Source organism: Salvelinus namaycush, chromosome 13, assembly GCF_016432855.1.
Source record: "Salvelinus namaycush isolate Seneca chromosome 13, SaNama_1.0, whole genome shotgun sequence".
In the NCBI taxonomy this organism is placed as follows: Eukaryota; Metazoa; Chordata; class Actinopteri; order Salmoniformes; family Salmonidae; genus Salvelinus; species Salvelinus namaycush.
In genome coordinates, this window is record NC_052319.1 from 28,498,753 (window position 1) to 28,521,496 (window position 22,744).

Here is a 22,744-nt window from a genome sequence, read left to right on the forward strand (position 1 = left end):
TGTCATATATAACCATATATCTGTGTCTGTTATCCTGCCATATATAACCATACCTATTTGTCTGTTATCCTGCCATATATAACCATACCTATGTGTCTGTTATCCTGCCATATATAATAATATATCTGTGTCTGTTATCCTGCCATATATAATCATATATCTGTGTCTGTTATCCTGCCATATATAATCATATCTCTGTCTCTGTTATCCTGCCATATATAACCTATCTCTGTGTCTGTTGTCCTGCCATTTATAACCACATCTCTGTGTCTGTTATCCTGCCATATATAACCATATATCTGTGTCTGTTATCCTGCCATATATAACCATATCTCTGTCTCTGTTATCCTGCCATATATAACCATATCTCTGTGTCTGTTATCCTGCCATATATAACATATACCTGTGTCTGTTATCCTGCCATATATAACCATATCTATGTGTCTGTTATCCTGCCATATATAATCATATCTCTGTCTCTGTTATCCTGTCATATATAACCATATCTCTGTCTCTGTTATCCTGCTATATATAGCCATATCTCTGTGTCTGTTATCCTGCCATATATAACCATATCTATGTGTCTGTTATCCTGCCATATATAATCATATCTCTGTCTCTGTTATCCTGTCATATATAACCATATCTCTGTCTCTGTTATCCTGCTATATATAGCCATATCTCTGTGTCTGTTATCCTGCCATATATAACCATATATCTGTGTCTGTTATCCTGTCATATATAACCATATCTCTTTGTCTGCTATCCTGCCATATATAGCCATATCTCTGTGTCTGTTATCCTGTCATATATAACCATATCTCTGTGTCTGCTATCCTGCCATATATAGCCATATCTCTGTGTCGGTTATCCTGCCATATATAACCATATCTCTGTGTCTGTTATCCTGTCATATATAACCATATCTCTGTCTCTGTTATCCTGCCATATATAACCATATCTCTGTGTCTGTTATCCTGCCATATATAACCATATACCTGTGTCTGTTATCCTGCCATATATAACCATATACCTGTGTCTGTTATCCTGCCATATATAACCATATATCCCTCTGTCTCTCTTTGTCTGCAGCGTGTCGTCCAGGCTTCTACAAGGCGTTTGCGGGGAACATCAAGTGTTCCAAGTGTCCCCCTCACAGTTTCAGCTATGGAGAGGGGGCTGCTGTCTGCCACTGTGAGAAGGCTTTCTACAGAGCTGCGAGAGACCCACCCACTATGGCATGCACACGTGAGTATCATCAATCAAACAATCAGTCAATCAATCAATCAGGCAATCTCGTTATTGTCTAAGCAGCCCTCAATACACTCAGATAGAGCACAGTACAGGTCTGTAGTGGTATATACTCAGGAACAAAGACAGAGAGAGAAAGAGATGGGGGGGTAAAGAGAGGTAGAGTGAGAGGGAGAGAGCGAGAGAGAGAGAAAGAGACAGGTACAGTAGAGAGAGGAAGAGAGAGTAGAGAGCTGATCGAGATCTGTTGAGTGGAGAATGGGAGCTGATTGATGGGCACTGGGACACAGCTTGCCTCTCAGACAGAGAAAATAGAGGGAGATAGCACAGATAGAGGACAGGAAGCCAACGGACAGATGCTGACAGAGGAGGAGGAGGTGGAAAAGGAGGTGCTCCCTTCATCTGTCCTGAGAGAGAAACACTAAGCAGGACTGATGAGAGAGAGAGAGCGTGAAAGAGAGAGAGAGAGCTTGAGAGACAGGTTTATTCATGGAGAGGGGTTGGCTGGAGGGGAGGACAGTGAAGGGGGAAAGAAGGAGGGTGAATGAGTTAAGGAGAGGGGAGCAGGAGGGGGGAGGCGGGGGGGACATGAGAGAAGGATAGAGGGAAGGTGGAGAGCAGATGAGAAGGATGGGGGGGAGGAGGAGGGCAGGAAAGAGGGAATGGGAGTGGGGAAGGGCAGGAGAGGGGAAGGTAGAAGGACAGGAGAGGGGGATGGAGGGCAGGAGAGGGCTCCAGCCTATTGTCCAGACAGACAGTGAGCTTGGCAGGACTGGAGAGTTTAAATCCCTCAGGCCTTTTAACACTGCCCCTCTGACAGCTGGCACTGCTCTGTACAACACAATATCTGCACACTCACACACACATTACCTGCACACACACACACAATGCCTGCACACATCTACTTAATGCCTGTATGCACCGTCTCACAATCCCTGGATGCTCTCCCAGAATAACTTGATGAGAAGCTCTCTGTACTAGATAGTAGATGTACAGTGGTATCAAAGTAGACATGATATTATAATAGTAAGGTTTTGGTTTTTAGCCTTGATTTAAACTAATACCATTTACCTTGTACCATAAGAACTGTTCTGTTTCAATGTGTATTATACTCAGATTTATACTCCTACCACTACCAGCTAAAGAGAGTTTAGGACAGAAACATGATCAATCAACATGAAGCCTTTCTACCTCTCTCTCTCCTCCAGGATCCCTGCTCCCCTTGTCGTAATGTGGTCTTCAACCTGAATGACACCTCTCTCCTCACTCTCTCTCTCTCCTCCAGGTCCCCCCTCACCTCCTCGTAATGTGGTCTTCAACCTGAATGACACCTCTCTCCTCACTCTCTCTCTCCTCCAGGTCCCCCCTCACCTCCTCGTAACGTGGTCTTCAACCTGAATGACACCTCTCTCTCTCTCTCTCCTCCAGGTCCCCCCTCACCTCCTCATAACGTGGTCTTCAACCTGAATGACACCTCTCTCCTCACTCTCTCTCTCTCCTCCAGGTCCCCCCTCACCTCCTCGTAACGTGGTCTTCAACCTGAATGACACCTCTCTCTCTCTCCTCCAGGTCCCCCCTCACCTCCTCATAATGTGGTCTTCAACCTGAATGACACCTCTCTCCTCACTCTCTCTCTCTCCTCCAGGATCCCTGCTCCCCTTGTCGTAATGTGGTCTTCAACCTGAATGACACCTCTCTCCTCTCTCTCTCTCTCTCCTCCAGGTCCCCCCTCACCTCCTCGTAACGTGGTCTTCAACCTGAATGACACCTGTCTACTGTTAGAGTGGTCTCCACCCAGTGACATGGGTGGTCGCAGGGACCTGACCTATAACGTCCTGTGTAAACGCTGCGGCCCAGAGCCCGACCAATGCCAGCTGTGTGGGGAGGAGCTTCGCTTCGTGCCCCGCCCCCAGGGCCTGACCAACGCCATGGTAACAGTGATGGACTTCTCGGCTCACGCCAACTACACCTTCGAGATCGAGTCGCTGAATGGAGTGTCTGAGATGAGCCACTTCCCGAGACCTGTGGCCGCCATCACTGTCTCCACCGACCAGGGCGGTGGGTAGACCTAAACGCTGACCTCTAACCCCTAAACCCTGACCCTTGGCAATCATTGCAGTCTCCATAACACAGTACACACACTCTCACACACATACACTGTCGCATACACTCTCAAAGCACAGTGACTCTCTGGGTGATGTACTGTAGAACGGCTACGGTTCTCATCTGTGCAAACATTGTGTGTTTTCTTTCTCTCTCTCTCTCTCTCTCTCTCTCTCTCTCTCTCTCTCTCTCTCTCTCTCTCTCTCTCTCTCTCTCTCTCTCTCTACATCTCTCTATCTCTCTCTCTCTCTCTCTCTCTCTACATCTCTCTATCTCTCTCTCTCTCTCTCTCTCTCTCTCTCTCTTTGTCTCTCTCTCTCTCTCTCTCTCTCTCTCTCTCTCTCTCTCTCTCTCTCTCTCTCTCTCTCTCTCTCAATTCAATTCAATTCAATTTGCTTTATTGGCATGACATAACAATGTACATATTGCCAAAGCTTATTTTGGATATTTACAATATAAAAATGAGAATCAAAATTGTCAACGGGACAACAGTAACAACAATAACCAAGGGTCAAAATAACCCTACATTCAACAATAACAATAAACATACAGTAGAGTACATGTGCAGGTTGATTGGTCTGTCAGACACTGTCCCTCAACTTATGGCAGGCAGCAATGTAGTGCGCTGCCAACCCACAGCTCTCTGCGTCCTCCCCCAACAGGACGGGTAGCCTATCCTCATCAGAGAGGTCTTTGAAACCTTGAATAAGGGTTTCAAATTTGGGGAAATGACACTCTCTAATTGTTTTATATTTTTGACATTTTGTCAGGAAATGCAGCTCCGTCTCAGGTTCTGCTGTTGTGCAGTGGTTGCACAGCCTTTCCTCTACAGGGAGCCAGGTTTTCCTGTGTCTACCCTTCTCAATGGCAAGGCTGTGCTCACTGAGCCTGTACTTTGTCAAGGTTTTTCTAAGGTTTTGATCAGTAACCATGGTCAAATATTTAGCCACAGTGTACTGTCGATTTAGGGCCAGATAGCACTGCATTTTGCTTTGTGTTTGTGCTTGTGTTTCCCAATAAGCAATATAGTTTTGTTTTGACTGTGTTGTAATTTGGTTTATTCTGATTGATTGGATGTTCTGGTCCTGAGGCTTCAGTGTGTTAGTAGAACAGGTTTGTGAACTCAGCCCCAGGACCAGCTGGATGAGGGGACTCTTTTCTTTGCTCAGCTCTTGGCATTGCAGGGCTTGGTAGGGTGGGGAAGATCTCCTCTGAGTTATATGGGGATTCTGAGGGGGGGATATATATTGCGCAAAGGAACACATCTTTTTCTGTCAGTACAAGTTATTTTTTCAGTTTTAACCAAATGTGATATTTGCCAATTTTGAGGGGATCAATTAGATGTTGTAGTTCGGATTTGTACCAAATGATCAGTCCTCCAGAGTCTCTGCCTCTATTGACAGAGCTGTGTTTTTGTGAGGGAACAATTACCTCTCTGTAGCCTGTGGGGCAGTGAGTGACAATTCCAGCCTTACACCATGTCTCCTGCAGAATGATGACGTCAACATCTTTAAGATTTTTGTTGAACTCCAGTGCTAAACTCTTCAGTCCAAAGGTTGATGAGTTTAGGCCCTGAATGTTCCACATGCTAACTGATAGCGATTTCATGTTCCAAAAGAAAGAATAGCAGTCAGAAATACAGTGACTACTAACTAATAAGTTGTTAAGAGTGAGATAAACAGGATAACAGCTAACATTTTTTTCTGTTATATATACACTGCTCAAAAAAATAAAGGGAACACTTAAACAACACAATGTAACTCCAAGTCAATCACACTTCTGTGAAATCAAACTGTCCACTTAGGAAGCAACACTGATTGACAATAAATTTCACATGCTGTTGTGCAAATGGAATAGACAAAAGGTGGAAATTAAAGGCAATTAGCAAGACACCCTCAATAAAGGAGTGATTCTGCAGGTGGTGACCACAGACCACTTCTCAGTTCCTATGCTTCCTGGCTGATGTTTTGGTCACTTTTGAATGCTGGCGGTGCTCTCACTCTAGTGGTAGCATGAGACGGAGTCTACAACCCACACAAGTGGCTCAGGTAGTGCAGCTCATCCAGGATGGCACATCAATGCGAGCTGTGGCAAGAAGGTTTGCTGTGTCTGTCAGCGTAGTGTCCAGAGCATGGAGGCGCTACCAGAAGACATGCCAGTACATCAGGAGACGTGGAGGAGGCCGTAGGAGGGCAACAACCCAGCAGCAGGACTGCTACCTCCGCCTTTGAGCAGGAGGAGCACTGCCAGAGCCTTGCAAAATGACCTCCAGCAGGCCACAAATGTGCATGTGTCTGCTCAAACGGTCAGAAACAGACTCCATGAGGGTGGTATGAGGGCCCGACGTCCACAGGTGGGGGTTGTGCTTACAGCCCAACACCGTGCAGGACGTTTGGCATTTGCCAGAGAACACCACGATTGGCAAATTCGCCACTGGCGCCCTGTGCTCTTCACAGATGAAAGCAGGTTCACACTGAGCACATGAGCACATGTGACAGACGTGACAGAGTCTGGAGACGCCGTGGAGAACGTTCTGCTGCCTGCAACATCCTCCAGCATGACCGGTTTGGCGGTGGGTCAGTCATGGTGTGGGGTGGCATTTCTTTGTGGGGCCGCACAGCCCTCCATGTGCTCGCCAGAGGTAGCCTGACTGCCATTAGGTACCGAGATGAGATCCTCAGAGCCCTTGTGAGACCATATGCTGACACATGCACATTTGTGGCCTGCTGGAGGTCATTTTGCAGGGCTCTGGCAGTGCTCCTCCTGCTCAAAGGCGGAGGTAGCGGTCCTGCTGCTGGGTTGTTGCCCTCCTACGGCCTCCTCCACGTCTCCTGATGTACTGGCCTGTCTCCTGGTAGCGCCTCCATGCATACTACGCTGACAGACACAGCAAACCTTCTTGCCACAGCTCGCATTGATGTGCCATCCTGGATGAGCTGCACTACCTAAGCCACTTGTGTGGGTTGTAGACTCCATCTCATGCTGCCACTAGAGTGAGAGCACCGCCAGCATTCAAAAGTGACCAAAACCTCAGCCAGGAAGCATAGGAACTGAGAAGTGGTCTGTGGTCACCACCTGCAGAATCACTCCTCTATTGGGGGTGTCTTGCTAATTGCCTATAATTTCCACCTTTTGTCTATTCCATTTGCACAACAGCATGTGAAATTTATTGTCAATCAGTGTTGCTTCCTAAGTGGACAGTTTGATTTCACAGAAGTGTGATTGACTTGGAGTTACATTGTGTTGTTTAAGTGTTCCCTTTATTTTTTTGAGCAGTGTATAAATATTCCTATTCATTGAACAAGTAAATTCTGGTACAATAGGTGTGTGTGTGTGTGTGTGTGTGTGTGTGTGTGTGTGTGTGTGTGTGTGTGTGTGTGTGTGTGTGTGTGTGTGTGTGTGTGTGTGTGTGTGTGTGTGTGTGTGTGTGTGTGTGTGTGTGTGTGTGTGTGTGTGTGTGTGAGTGTGCATGCATCCGTGTGTGTTTAGTGCAGTTTAGTGCAGATATATTGGAGGAGCTGTTTAATCTCACTTAATCCTACAAGGTTCTCCTGTCCTCTGACGACCTCTGCGTAGCTGCGCTGGTCCTGCTGTTGGGCCCTGTGGAGTGGAGGAGGGCCCGTTCTGGGCCGTGGGGCTTCCTCTCTGGTCTGGTAGGGGTGGTGGTCTGGTGCGGGGTAGTAGGCTGGGCCCGGTCCGGTCTGGCTAAGCCGATGGAAGTGGTGATGCTCTGGTGGTGGGTGGGGCCTGTGGGGTGCGCTGGGTCTGGTGTGGCGTTGAATGGGCCTGGGGCTCCTTGGTGGTGCAGTGGTCTGGTAGGGGTCTCTGGGTGGTCCTCTGTCCAGTGCGGCATGGGGTGTTTGCATACCAAGTGCCACGTCCTTTAGAGACTTGGCAAACATCCCTACTGTCTGCTTCCTCAGCTGGGAGTGGTCGTGCAGATGCTCTGGGGTGATTGTTGGGTGGTGAGCAACGTGTACATTCGAGATTAGGTCACACCTTCTGGTGATGTCAGCGTTGACTTTCTGAATGGTACGGGGATGAAAGTCTTAGCGGGGCAGCAGAGTGGAGATGGTGATGTGGGAGTTGGGGAACCGCTCAGAGGCCCTCTCTGCTACTCTGCTGACCAGGCTGCCTACTCTCTCCTGCTCCTCTCTCTGCTACTCTGCTGACCAGGCTGCCTACTCTCTCCTGCTCCTCTCTCTGCTACTCTGCTGACCAGGCTGCCTACTCTCTCCTGCTCCTCTCTCTGCTACTCTGCTGACCAGGCTGCCTACTCTCTCCTGCTCCTCTCTCTGCTACTCTGTTGACCAGGCTGCCTACTCTCTCCTGCTCCTCTCTCTGCTACTCTGTTGACCAGGCTGCCTACTCTCTCCTGCTCCTCTCTCTGCTACTCTGTTGACCAGGCTGCCTACTCTCTCCTGCTCCTCTCTCTGCTACTCTGTTGACCAGGCTGCCTACTCTCTCCTGCTCCTCTCTCTGCTACTCTGTTGACCAGGCTGCCTACTCTCTCCTGCTCCTCTCGCAGGTTGTTGGTGCCGGTGTGAATAATAATGTGGCCTGGTGTGCCAAAGTCAGGCTGGGACAGGATGTGGAGTGCATCCTGTGTTTTTGGGCACCACATTTTGCGCACCTTGTGTTGGGGGAAGAGTTTATCTTCTTGGATGAATTTCCCATTTGAGTCAATGAGGACGGCCACCTCAGTGGGTTTTACCAGATTAGTGCGTTTACGGTCTGGGGCTGGAGTACACAGAGCCTGTGTACATGGAGGGGTGTGTGGGGGTGTGTCAGGGGGGGGCCAGAGATCTTCTCTCTGTAGTAGGCGTCTCCATGTGAGTCTCCTTGTTGACTGGGGGTGTGGGTAAAGTGTTGTCGGTATGGGGGGGGGGGGGGGGGGTAAAGGTGGGTCAGTGGGGTTGTTAGGGGTGGTGAGGGACTGCAGCTTCTCTCTGGGAGTCTCTACAGTCTGTTCTCTGTGCTGTAGCACCCTCTTGATGACAGACAACTCCTTTGCCATCTCCTCCTTTACCTGCACTAGCTCTCTCCTCATGGTGGCCTTTACCTCCTCAAGCGCTGTGGTAAGGCTCTCTCTCAGCTCCTGGACAGAGTTCTTCAGCTGGGTCCTGCACTGGTTGATCTGGTCCTGTAGAAGCTCTGTGTTTGGGCTGGTGGTGGTGTAGCTGGGGGGATGCTCCTTCAGCTCAGTAACCCATACCTCTATCACAGCCAGCCTGTCTCTCAACAGGCTGATGGTAGTGTGGTCTTGGCTCTGGTGGTTGTAGGCAGGCAGGGGGAGGATGGTCCTGCTGTTGGGGTGCCTGAGGTGAGGGGAGAGGTCGGGGTGCTGTCCTTTTCTTTTTTGCTTTCCGCTATCTTCGTTAGGGTGGTGAAGTCCTGCACAACAGAGCTGAGTGCAGCCTCACTGCCCTGGACCATGACAGTACTGGTCTTTATGCCCTGGACCATGACAGTACTGGTCTTTATGCCCTGGACCATGACAGTGCTGGTCTTTAAGCCCTGGACCATGACAGTACTGGTCTTTAAGCCCTGGACCATGACAGTACTGGTCTTTATGCCCTGGACCATGACAGTACTGGTCTTTAAGCCCTGGACCATGACAGTACTGGTCTTTAAGCCCTGGACCATGACAGTACTGGTCTTTAAGCCCTGGACCATGACAGTACTGGTCTTTATGCCCTGGACCATGACAGTACTGGTCTTTATGCCCTGGACCATGACAGTACTGGTCTTTAAGCCCTGGACCATGACAGTACTGGTCTTTATGTCCTGGACCATGACAGTACTGGTCTTTATGCCCTGGACCATGACAGTACTGGTCTTTATGTCCTGGACCATGACAGTACTGGTCTTTATGCCCTGGACCATGACAGTACTGGTCTTTAAGCCCTGGACCATGACAGTACTGGTCTTTATGTTCTGGACCATGACAGTACTGGTCTTTATGCCCTGGACCATGACAGTACTGGTCTTTAAGCCCTGGACCATGACAGTACTGGTCTTTATACCCTGGACCATGACAGTACTGGTCTTTATACCCTGGACCATGACAGTACTGGTCTTTATACCCTGGACCATGACAGTACTGGTCTTTATACCCTGGACCATGACAGTACTGGTCTTTATACCCTGGACCATGACAGTACTGGTCTTTATACCCTGGACCATGACAGTACTGGTCTTTAAGCCCTGGACCATGACAGTACTGGTCTTTAAGCCCTGGACCATGACAGTACTGGTCTTTATACCCTGGACCATGACAGTACTGGTCTTTATGCCCTGGACCATGACAGTACTGGTCTTTATGTCCTGGACCATGACAGTACTGGTCTTTATGCCCTGGACCATGACAGTACTGGTCTTTAAGCCCTGGACCATGACAGTACTGGTCTTTATGCCCTGGACCATGACAGTACTGGTCTTTAAGCCCTGGACCATGACAGTACTGGTCTTTATGCCCTGGACCATGACAGTACTGGTCTTTATGTCCTGGACCATGACAGTACTGGTCTTTATGCCCTGGACCATGACAGTACTGGTCTTTAAGCCCTGGACCATGACAGTACTGGTCTTTATGCCCTGGACCATGACAGTACTGGTCTTTATGTCCTGGACCATGACAGTACTGGTCTTTATGCCCTGGACCATGACAGTACTGGTCTTTATGCCCTGGACCATGACAGTACTGGTCTTTATGCCCTGGACCATGACAGTACTGGTCTTTATGCCCTGGACCATGACAGTACTGGTCTTTATGTCCTGGACCATGACAGTACTGGTCTTTAAGCCCTGGACCATGACAGTACTGGTCTTTATGTCCTGGACCATGACAGTACTGGTCTTTATGCCCTGGACCATGACAGTACTGGTCTTTAAGCCCTGGACCATGACAGTACTGGTCTTTAAGCCCTGGACCATGACAGTACTGGTCTTTATGTCCTGGACCATGACAGTACTGGTCTTTATGCCCTGGACCATGACAGTACTGGTCTTTAAGCCCTGGACCATGACAGTACTGGTCTTTATGCCCTGGACCATGACAGTACTGGTCTTTATGCCCTGGACCATGACAGTACTGGTCTTTATGCCCTGGACCATGACAGTACTGGTCTTTAAGCCCTGGACCATGACAGTACTGGTCTTTATGTCCTGGACCATGACAGTACTGGTCTTTATGCCCTGGACCATGACAGTACTGGTCTTTATGCCCTGGACCATGACAGTACTGGTCTTTAAGCCCTGGACCATGACAGTACTGGTCTTTATGTCCTGGACCATGACAGTACTGGTCTTTATGCCCTGGACCATGACAGTACTGGTCTTTATGTCCTGGACCATGACAGTACTGGTCTTTATGCCCTGGACCATGACAGTACTGGTCTTTATGCCCTGGACCATGACAGTACTGGTCTTTATGCCCTGGACCATGACAGTACTGGTCTTTAAGCCCTGGACCATGACAGTACTGGTCTTTATGCCCTGGACCATGACAGTACTGGTCTTTATGCCCTGGACCATGACAGTACTGGTCTTTATGCCCTGGACCATGACAGTACTGGTCTTTATGCCCTGGACCATGACAGTACTGGTCTTTAAGCCCTGGACCATGACAGTACTGGTCTTTATACCCTGGACCATGACAGTACCGTTCTGATACATGTTTACCGTCAGAAACCTGTTTTCCTGGTCCTTATCGCTGTCCTCAAAAATGTGGATTTGCCTTCCCTTGCAGATGCCTTTTTTTGTGGTATAGCTGAAATGCCTGGTTCCAGCTGTATGCCAGCCAGTAGTGTGGTCTGTGTAGAATAACAGGTTTGTAACAGTCCTGTTGTGTGGTATATCTGAAATGCCTGGTTCCAGCTGTATGCCAGCCAGTAGTGTGGTCTGTGTAGAATAACAGGTTTGTAACAGTCCTGTTGTGTGGTATATCTGAAATGCCTTGTTCCAGCTGTATGCCAGCCAGTAGTGTGGTCTGTGTAGAATAACAGGTTTATAACAGTCCTGTTGTGTGGTATATCTGAAATGCCTGGTTCCAGCTGTATGCCAGCCAGTAGTGTGGTCTGTGTAAAATAACAGGTTTGTAACAGTCCTGTTTTGTGAGCAGTCGGCAAACAAAGTTCCTGGGTTCTCCCTCCGAATTCTGTGTTTAAAATTGATTCTTCCCTTCTCTGATTTGATTTCTGCTGGATATTCAAAAAAAGGGGGGGAGTCTCTCAGTCTCTGCTGCTGCTGTCGCTGCTAGCGCTGCCTCAGTGGCCATGTTGCTATGGTTACCACCAGTAAACAGTTAGAGCTAGATGGTAAGCTAGCTGACAGATTTGAATTTGGCTAGCTACCACGGTGAAGATTGGTCTTTTAACTCACTCTCTGTCAGTCTTTTCCTCCTGTGTTGATCTTCAGTTGTACAATTTGATTACCTATACATTTTTTGCTAATTTAATCGTGTCAATCTTGCTCTTAACAACCAAAAAGTTATAGTAAGACAGGAGCTGTTCTTCTGCATGACCTCTCTCTCTCTCTCTCTCTCTCTGTCTCTCTCTCTCTCTCTCTGTCTCTCTCTCTCTGTCTCTCTGTCTCTCTCTCTCTCTCTGTCTCTCTCTCTGTCTCTCTATCTCTCTCTCTCTCTCTGTCTATCTCTCTCTGTGAGGGTGTGTGAATGTGTCTGGTAGATGTAATCTATTGTTCTATTACACATGGGACACTGGCGTCCACAGACAGACAGTCAGTCCTTCAGGTCATTCTGGGTAATATCCATCAGTATTGTAGTACTTGAGACCAGTCTCCAGACCACATATTGAGTCTATCATCTCCCATTCAGTAAGCACATAAAACCACTTTTCCAGTCCAAATGTCCAGACTCCTTTTATGACACATTAATTAATGTCTTATAGCCTATTGAAACCTTGGCTTCCTACATTACATTTTTAGCATTAATATCCTCAAACTTTGTTGCGCTTGTCAGAATTTCCTTCATTTGCTGGTAGGTAAGACTGGGAAATGGGGAAATTGTTTGAAAGTTACGCTCACGGAAACGTTTTTTTAATCTATTATAGACCTGTTTTGGTTAGTGATCATTTGTAGTGTCTCTCTATTTGCCCTCAGCATGGACTCTTTTCACCTTCTGAATGTGTAAAGGATCCATATGTTGTTCTGAAATATGAACACAGAAATACAGGACATTTTGAACTTGTATTATGGTGGTGAATTGACAGAATTCCTGTCTTGGTCTTGAATTTTTCTGGTCTTGGTCTTGACTCGGTCAAGATGGTCTCGAATACAACACTGATATCCCCTCCGTTATTTCATAACCAGACACAGACTGGCTGGCTTTTATGTGACAAGCACACTACTGTAGCAGGCTGGTTTACCTCTAGTATTGCTTTCATCTCTAGACTCTCATCTCACTTTTACATTGGAAAAAGATAGAGCCTGGAGTCTTCTTTGTTTATTTGCATAATTTGTGTAACCACAATCTTTTTTTCTTCCCCTTTGTCTTCCTTCTCTCTTACACAGTCTGTCCCTCTCACTGTCCATTTTCTACTTCCCTCTCTCACACACACACATCCACCCACAGTGAGTGGAGATTTATAAGGCATAGGGATTACCAGTGGGGTACCTTGGCCTTGAGTAAATCCCATCACATTTAGAGAAAATGATAAGAGTCTTGGAAAATAACGTGTGGATTAATGGGCTAGGCTGCTACCAGGAGCGTGGCTCTGTCCCATAACTGTCTGATTTACTATATTAGTATCTCCATTAGGACACAGAGGATCACTACAGCTCATACTGACACACACAGATACACGCTGTAAGAAACTGAGAACTGGAGAACATGACAGGCCTTTTATACCATGGAGAATCCTGGGAATATCACACAGTCAAGACTTTTTATTCTACTTTCATTTGACATATCAAAGTTCCATTGGAGACATGCAGCTTTGCATCTGTGTATTGTCAACGTGGTGATGTATTTTGAAGGAGAGATGTCTGGATTTGATGAGATTATCTCTCTGCAGTACTGTGTGTGGTTTAGGAGAAGAGGTTGGGGACAGGGAGACTCAAAACCACACACACACACTCTTCCATATACTCCCTCCCGTCCCCGTTCCTATAAACAGTTAACCTAGCGTGTCTTCCCTGAGCCCAGGCAGTATGGCCGCCCCGCCAGGTATCCCAGAGGGCTGTGCGTCAGGGAGGTGGGAGCCCCCCACCAGGTGACTTGGTCACGCCTAGCGGAACACAGGAAGCCGCTGGGAGGAAGGGGCGGGACCAGCTGTCAGTCGCCGCGGCAGCAGAGTGTGATTGACGCGTTGGGGGAGTCACGGTGGAGAGGAAGTGGAAAGTTAATTGAATGTTGGGAGAAGTGAAATGAGAGACTAAACCCAGGAGAAAGAAAGACAGAGGGATGATATACATGTCTGGAGAGGTGAGAGAGAGAGAGAGAGTGAGTGAGTGAGTGAGTGAGTGAGTGAGTGAGTGAGTGAGTGAGTGAGTGAGTGAGTGAGTGAGTGAGTGAGTGAGTGAGTGAGTGAGTGAGTGAGTGAGTGAGTGAGTGAGTGAGTGAGTGAGTGAGTGAGTGAGTGAGTGAGTGAGTGAGTGTGTGAGTGAGAGAGATGGAAAGGAGAAAGAGGAGTAGGCAGGAAATGAAAGAGTGTGTGGGTGAGGAAAAGTGGGTTGGAGAGGGGAAGACAGAGAGGTATACAGGCAGTGATGAGGAGAGAGACAGAAGACTTGGGAAAGGAGGAGACAGGTGGAGGAGTGGCTAGAGGGCCAGAGGAAAGAGGAGAGAGACAGAAGACTTGGGAAAGGAGGAGACAGGTGGAGGAGTGGATAGAGGGCCAGAGGAAGGAGGAGAGAGACAGAAGACTTGGGAAAGGAGGAGACAGGTGGAGGAGTGGCTAGAGGACCAGAGGAAAGAGGAGAGAGACAGAAGACTTGGGAAAGGAGGAGACAGGTGGAGGAGTGGCTAGAGGGCCAGAGGAAAGAGGAGAGAGACAGAAGACTTGGGAAAGGAGGAGACAGGTGGAGGAGTGGCTAGAGGGCCAGAGGAAAGAGGAGAGAGACAGAAGACTTGGGAAAGGAGGAGACAGGTGGAGGAGTGGCTAGAGGGCCAGAGGAAGGAGGAGAGAGACAGAAGACTTGGGAAAGGAGGAGACAGGTGGAGGAGTGGATAGAGGGCCAGAGGAAGGAGGAGAGAGACAGAAGACTTGGGAAAGGAGGAGACAGGTGGAGGAGTGGCTAGAGGGCCAGAGGAAAGAGGAGAGAGACAGAAGACTTGGGAAAGGAGGAGACAGGTGGAGGAGTGGCTAGAGGGCCAGAGGAAGGAGGAAGAGGAGAACATGCCCTAGAAAGAGGGGGAGTTTTTTTAATCAGGGGAAGCAGCTGGCTAATCGTGTGTGTCACCAAAGCAATCAGGGACAGGCAGAGAGAGAGAGAGTGTGCGGCTCTTCAGCAGACTCTCTAGTAGGAATATATATTAGTATCGCTGAAGGAACTTCACTTTAATCGTGTCCTCTCCCAGTTAAAGAGGAGATAACATTTTCTGATCATGCCTGTTGATATCAAAACCTCCTCCCCTTCCTCTCCTCATCTCCCCTTTCTCCTTTCCTCCCCTTTCTCTCCTCCCCTCCCCTCTCCTCCTCTCCTCTTCTCATCTCCCCTTCTCCCCTCTCCTCCCCTTTCTCTCCTCCTCTCCTCTTCTCCTCTTCCTCCTCTCCTCCCCTTATCTTCTCTCCTCTCCTCCCCTTATCTTCTCTCCTCTCCTCCCCTTATCTTCTGTCCTTTCCTCCTCTTATCTTCTCTCCTCTCCTCCCCTTATCTTCTCTCCTCCCCTTATCTTCTCTCCTCCCCTTATCCTATCTTCTCTTATCTCCCCCCATTATCTTCTCTCCTCTCCTCCCCTTATCTTATCTCCTCCCCTTATCTTCTCTCCTCTCCTCCCCTTACCTTCTCTCCTCTCCTCCCCTTATCTTCTCTTATCTCCTCCCCTTATCTTCTGTCCTCTCCTCCCCTTATCTTCTCTCCACTCCTCCCCTTATCTTCTCTTCTCTCCTCCCCTTATCTTCTCTTATCTCCTCCCCTTATCTTCTGTCCTCTCCTCCCCTTATCTTCTCTCCTCTCCTCCCCTTATCTCCTCTCCTCCCCTTATCTTCTCTTATCTCCTCCCCTTATCTTCTGTCCTCTCCTCCCCTTATCTTCTCTCCTCCCCTTATCTTATCTTATCTCCTCCCCTTATCTTCTCTCCTCCCCTTATCTTCTCTCCTCTCCTCCCCTTATCTTCTCTCCTCTCCTCCCCTTATCTTCTCTCCTCCCCTTATCTTATCTTATCTCCTCCCCTTATCTTCTCTCCTCCCCTTATCTTCTCTCCTCTCCTCCCCTTATCTTCTCTTCTCTCCTCCCCTTATCTTCTCTTATCTCCTCCCCTTATCTTCTCTCCTCTTCTCCCCTTATCTTCTGTCCTCTCCTCCCCTGATCTTCTCTCCTCCCCTTATCTTATCTTATCTCCCCCCCTTATCTTCTCTCCTCCCCTTATCTTCTCTCCTCTCCTCCCCTTATCTTCTCTCCTCTCCTCCCCTTATCTTCTCTCCTCCCCTTATCTTATCTTATCTCCTCCCCTTATCTTCTCTCCTCCCCTTATCTTCTCTCCTCTCCTCCCCTTATCTTCTGTCCTCTCCTCCCCTTATCTTCTGTCCTCTCCTCCCCTTATCTTCTGTCCTCTCCTCCCCTTATCTTCTCTCCTCTTCTCCCCTTATCTTCTGTCCTCTCCTCCCCTTATCTTATCTTATCTCCTCCCCTTATCTTCCCTCCTCCCCTTATCTTCTCTCCTCTCCTCCCCTTATCTTCTCTCCTCTCCTCCCTTTATCTTCTCTCCTCTCCTCCCCTTATCTTCTCTCCTCTCCTCCCTTTATCTTCTCTCCTCTTCTCCCCTTATCTTCTCTCCTCTCCTCCCCTTATCTTCTCTCCTCTCCTCCCCTTATCTCCTCTCCTCCCCTTATCTTCTCTTATCTCCTCCCCTTATCTTCTGTCCTCTCCTCCCCTTATCTTCTCTCCTCCCCTTATCTTATCTCCTCCCCTTATCTTCTCTTCTCCCCTTATCTTCTCTTCTCTCCTCCCCTTATCTTCTCTCCTCTCCTCCTCTTATCTTCTCTCCTCTCCTCCCCTTATCTTCTGTCCTCTCCTCCCCTTATCTTCTCTCCTCTCCTCCCCTTATCTTCTCTCCTCTCCTCCCCTTATCTTCTCTCCTCTTCTCCCCTTATCTTCTGTCCTCTCCTCCCCTTATCTTCTCTCCTCCCCTTATCTTATCTTATCTCCTACCCTTATCTTCTCTTCTCCCCTTATCTTCTCTCCTCCCCTTATCTTCTCTTCTCCCCTTATCTTCTGTTCTCTCCTCCCCTTATCTTCTCTCCTCCCCTTATCTTATCTTATCTTATCTCCTCCCCTTATCTTCTCTCCTCCCCTTATCTTTTCTCCTCTCCTCCTCTTATCTTCTCTCCTCCCCTTATCTTCTGTCCTCTCCTCCCCTTCTCTTCTCTCCTCTTCTGTACTAGTAGTCCAATCTCCAATCCCTATGACAGAGTGCATGTGTTAGGCCATATACAGTGTACCGGGCCCATGTAGAGTGTTTAATAAAGATGAGGGATGTGTGAGTAGATGGTGTGTACTGTGATCGCAGGCAGGTAGTGTAGTGTTGAGTAGTGTAGTGCGGTGTAGAGTAGTGTAGTGCAGCAGTGTGGCCTTGCAGGCAGAGAGAGTGGTAGTAAATACAGGCCAACTCAGCACTGTGTTATTAGCCTGTGATTTATACTGCTGTGGCTTAGAGAGTGCCCTTAGCATCACCGCCACACCACAGCCCTGTAGTCACCTTGTTTTACATTCTTCTCTTTTATTATTTCTTATTGTTGTAGCATTGTCAAGAAGGAACCTGCGGCGTACACCATGTGTATCCTGTACGATTAATAAAACGTGGAACTTGAAGTTTGAAACTTCTATTACAGGTATGTGTGGTGTGTGTGCGTGCGGGACAAGGCTCCCAGGGACAGGCCTTTGTGTCGGTATGACCTTTCACGACCAGGGTCATCTCCATCATCACTGACACACACACACATTAGTCTTCTTTATAGCCCCTGTACAGGGAGATATGGAGCGACAACAGGATTGGATAAGTGTATTAATAAATGTATTCGACAGCTCGTTCTCCTTCCTGAAATGATTTATCAAAGTATTTATCCTAGTAATGCCTCTGCTTTTTCTCTCTCTCTCTCTCTCTCTCTCTCTCTCTCTCTCTCTCTCTCTCTCTCTCTCTCTCTCTCTCTCTCTCTCTCTCTCTCTCTCTCTCTCTCTCTCTCTCAGTCTCTCTTTATCTCTCTCTCGCTCGCTCTCTCTCTCTCTCTCTCTCTCTCTCTCTCTCTCTCTCTCTCTCTCTCTCTCTCAGTCTCTCTTTATCTCTCTCTCTCACTCTCTCTCTCTCTCTCTCTCTCAGTCTCTCTTTATCTCTCTCTCTCACTCTCTCTCTCTCTCTCTCTGTCTCTCTTTATCTCTCTCTCTCTCTCTCTCTCACTCTCTCTCTGTCTCTCTTTATCTCTCTCTCTCTCTCTCTCTCTCTCTCTCTCTCTCTCTCTCTCTCAGTCTCTCTTTATCTCTCTCTCTCTCTCTCTCTCTCAGTCTCTCTTTATCTCTCTCTCTCTCTCACTCTCTCTCTCTCTCTCTCTCACTCTCTCTCAATTCAATTCAATTCAAGGGGCTTTATTGGCATGGGAAACATGTGTTAACATTGCCAAAGCAAGTGAGGTAGATATTATACAAAAGTGAAATAAACAGTACAAATTAACAGTAAACATTACACATACAGAAGTTTCAAAACAATAAAGACATTACAAATGTTATATTATATATATACAGTGTTGTAACAATGTACAAATGGTTAAAGCACACAAGTTAAAATAAATAAGCATAAATATGGGTTGTATTTACAATGGTGTTTGTTCTTCACTGGTTGCCCTTTTCTTGTGGCAACAGGTCACAAATCTTGCTGCTGTGATGGCACACTGTGGAATTTCTCCCAGTAGATATGGGAGTTTATCAAAATTGGCTTTGTTTTCAAATTCTTTGTGGATCTGTGTAATCTGAGGGAAATATGTCTCTCTAATATGGTCATACATTTCTCTCTCTCTCTCTCTCTCTCTCTCTCTCTCTCTCTCTCTCTCACTCTCTCTCTCTCTCAGTCTCTCTTTATCTCTTTCTCTCTCTCTCTCTCTCTCTCTCTCTCTGTGTCTCTTTATCTCTCTCTCTCTCTCTCTCTCTCTCTCTCTCTCTCTCTCTCTCTCTCTCTCTCTCTCTCTCTCTCTCTCAGTCTCTCTTTATCTCTCTCTCTCGCTCTCTCTCTCTCTCTCTCTCTCTCTCTCTCTCTCTCTCTCTCAGTCTCTCTTTATCTCTCTCTCAATTCAATTCAATTCAATTCAAGGGGCTTTATTGGCATGGGAAACATGTAATACAAATTAACAGTAAACATTACACATACATAAGTTTCAAAACAATAAAGACATTACAAATGTCATATTATATATATACAGTGTTGTAACAATGTACAAATGGTTAAAGCACACAAGTTAAAATAAATAAGCATAAATATGGGTTGTATTTACAATGGTGTTTGTTCTTCACTGGTTGCCCTTTTCTTGTGGCAACAGGTCACAAATCTTGCTGCTGTGATGGCACACTGTGGAATTTCACCCAGTAGATATGGGAGTTTATCAAAATTGGATTTGTTTTCGAATTCTTTGTGGATCTGTGTAATCTGAGGGAAATATGTGTCTCTAATATGGTCATACATTTGGCAGGAGGTTAGGAAGTGCAGCTCAGTTTCCACCTCATTTTGTGGGCAGTGTGCACATAGCCTGTCTTCTCTTGAGAGCCATGTCTGCCTACGGCGGCCTTTCTCAATAGCAAGGCTATGCTCACTGAGTCTGTACATAGTCAAAGCTTTCCTTAAGTTTGGGTCAGTCACAGTGGTCAGGTATTCTGCCACTGTGTACTCTCTGTTTAGGGCCAAATAGCATTCTAGTTTGCTCTGTTTTTTTGTTAATTCTTTCCAATGTGTCAAGTAATTATCTTTTTGTTTTCTCATGATTTGGTTGGGTCTAATTGTGCTGTTGTCCTGGGGCTCTGTGGGGTGTGTTTGTGTTTGTGAACAGAGCCCTAGGACTAGCTTGCTTAGGGGACTCTTCTCCAGGTTCATCTCTCTGTAGGTGATGGCTTTGTTATGGAAGGTTTGGGAATCGCTTCCTTTTAGGTGGTTGTAGAATTTAACGGCTCTTTTCTGGATTTTGATAATTAGTGGGTATCGGCCTAATTCTGCTCTGCATGCATTATTTGGTGTTCTACGTTGTACACGGAGGATATTTTTGCAGAATTCTGCATGCAGAGTCTCAATTTGGTGTTTGTCCCATTTTGTGAAATCTTGGTTGGTGAGCGGACCCCAGACCTCACAACCATAAAGGGCAATGGGCTCTATGACTGATTCAAGTATTTTTAGCCAGATCCTAATTGGTATGTTGAAATTTATGTTCCTTTTGATGGCATAGAAGGCCCTTCTTGCCTTGTCTCTCAGATCGTTCACAGCTTTGTGGAAGTTACCTGTGGTGCTGATGTTTAGGCCGAGGTATGTATAGTTTTTTGTGTGCTCTAGGGCAACGGTGTCTAGATGGAATTTGTGGTCCTGGTGACTGGACCTTTTTTGGAACACCATTATTTTGGTCTTACTGAGATTTACTGTCAGGGCCCAGGTCTGACAGAATCTGTGCAGAAGATCTAGGTGCTGCTGTAGGCCCTCCTTGGTTGGTGACAGAAGCACCAGATCATCAGCAAACAGTAGACATTTGACTTCGGATTCTAGTAGGGTGAGACCGGGTGCTGCAGACTGTTCTAGTGCCCGCGCCAATTCGTTGATATATATGTTGAAGAGGGTGGGGCTTAAGCTGCATCCCTGTCTCACCCCACGACCCTGTGTGAAGAAATGTGTGTGTTTTTTGCCAATTTTAACCGCACACTTGTTGTTTGTGTACATGGATTTTATAATGTCGTATGTTTTACCCCCAACACCACTTTCCATCAATTTGTATAGCAGACCCTCATGCCAAATTGAGTCGAAGGCTTTTTTGAAATCAACAAAGCATGAGAAGACTTTGCCTTTGTTTTGGTTTGTTTGGTTGTCAATTAGGGTGTGTAGGGTGAATACATGGTCTGTTGTACGGTAATTTGGTAAAAAGCCAATTTGACATTTGCTCAGTACATTGTTTTCATTGAGGAAATGTACGAGTCTGCTGTTAATGATAATGCAGAGGATTTTCCCAAGGTTACTGTTGACGCATATTCCACGGTAGTTATTGGGGTCAAATTTGTCTCCACTTTTGTGGATTGGGGTGATCAGTCCTTGGTTCCAAATATTGGGGAAGATGCCAGAGCTAAGGACGATGTTAAAGAGTTTTAGTATAGCCAATTGGAATTTGTTGTCTGTATATTTGATCATTTCATTAAGGATACCATCAACACCACAGGCCTTTTTGGGTTGGAGGGTTTTTATTTTGTCCTGTAACTCATTCAAGGTAATTGGAGAATCCAGTGGGTTCTGGTAGTCTTTAATAGTTGATTCTAGGATTTGTATTTGATCATGTATATGTTTTTGCTCTTTATTCTTTGTTATAGAGCCAAAAAGATTGGAGAAGTGGTTTACCCATACATCTCCATTTTGGATAGATAATTCTTCGTGTTGTTGTTTGTTTAGTGTTTTCCAATTTTCCCAGAATTGGTTAGAGTCTATGGAGTCTTCAATTACATTGAGCTGATTTCTGACGTGCTGTTCCTTCTTTTTCCGTAGTGTATTTCTGTATTGTTTTAGTGATTCACCATAGTGAAGGCGTAGACTCAGGTTTTCCGGGTCTCTATGTTTTTGGTTGGACAGGTTTCTCAATTTATTTCTTAGATTTTTGCATTCTTTATCAAACCATTTGTCATTGTTGTTCATTTTCTTCGGTTTTCTATTTGAGATTTTTAGATTTGATAGGGAAGCTGAGAGGTCAAATATACTGTTAAGATTTTCTACTGCCAAGTTTACACCTTCACTATTGCAGTGGAACATTTTACCCAGGAAGTTGTCTAAAAGGGATTGAATTTGCTGTTGCCCAATTGTTTTTTGGTAGGTTTCCAAACTGCATTCCTTCCATCTATAGCATTTCTTAATGTAAATTTGTATTTTTTTTTTATTTTTATTTTTTTTATTATTATTTCTATATTTTTTTTTTTTTTTTTTTTTTTTTTTTTACTTTACTTTTATTTTTTTATTTTTATTTTTTTATTTTATCTCTCTCTCTCTCTCAGTCTCTCTTTATCTCTATCTCTCTCTCTCGCTCTCTCTCTCTCTCAGAGTCTCTCTTTATCTCTCTCTCTCTCACTCACTCTCTCTCTCTCTCTCAGTCTCTCTTTATCTCTCTCTCTCTCAATTCAATTCAATTCAATTCAATTCAAGGGGCTTTATTGGCATGGGAAACATGTGTTAACATTGCCAAAGCAAGTGAGGTAGATATTATACAAAAGTGAAATAAACAATACAAATTAACAGTAAACATTACACATACAGAAGTTTCAAAACAATAAAGACATTACAAATGTTATATTATATATATACAGTGTTGTAACAATGTACAAATGGTTAAAGCACACAAGTTAAAATAAATAAGCATAAATATGGGTTGTATTTACAATGGTGTTTATTCTTCACTGGTTGCCCTTTTCTTGTGGCAACAGGTCACAAATCTTGCTGCTGTGATGGCACACTGTGGAATTTCTCCCAGTAGATATGGGAGTTTATCAAAATTGGATTTGTTTTCAAATTCTTTGTGGATCTGTGTAATCTGAGGGAAATATGTCTCTCTAATATGGTCATACATTTCTCTCTCTCTCTCTCTCTCTCACTCTCTCTCTCTCTCTGTCTCTCTTTATCTCTCTCTCTCTCTCTCTCTCTCTCTCTCTCTCTCTGTGTCTCTTTATCTCTCTCTCTCTCTCTCTCTCTCTCTCTCTCTCTCTCTCTCTCTCACTCTCTCACTCTCTCACTCTCTCTCTCTCTCAGTCTCTCTTTATCTCTCTCTCTCGCTCTCTCTCTCTCTCTCTCTCTCTCTCTCTCTCTCTCTCTCTCTCTCAGTCTCTCTTTATCTCTCTCTCAATTCAATTCAATTCATTTCAAGGGGCTTTATTGGCATGGGAAACATGTAATACAAATTAACAGTAAACATTACACATACATAAGTTTCAAAACAATAAAGACATTACAAATGTCATATTATATATATACAGTGTTGTAACAATGTACAAATGGTTAAAG

General features: G+C 46.1%; 1 protein-coding gene across 1 annotated transcript in view; it reads left to right on the forward strand.

The window, feature by feature from the left end:
• The window catches only part of LOC120058396 (ephrin type-A receptor 6-like), a 260,362-nt gene that overhangs the window by 164,762 nt on the left and 72,856 nt on the right, over positions 1 to 22,744 (forward strand). The window contains exons 5-6 of the mRNA XM_039007026.1: positions 1,093 to 1,248; positions 2,974 to 3,309. Coding sequence (XP_038862954.1) covers positions 1,093 to 1,248; positions 2,974 to 3,309 — 492 coding nt within the window. The remainder of the gene's footprint in view (positions 1 to 1,092; positions 1,249 to 2,973; positions 3,310 to 22,744) is intronic.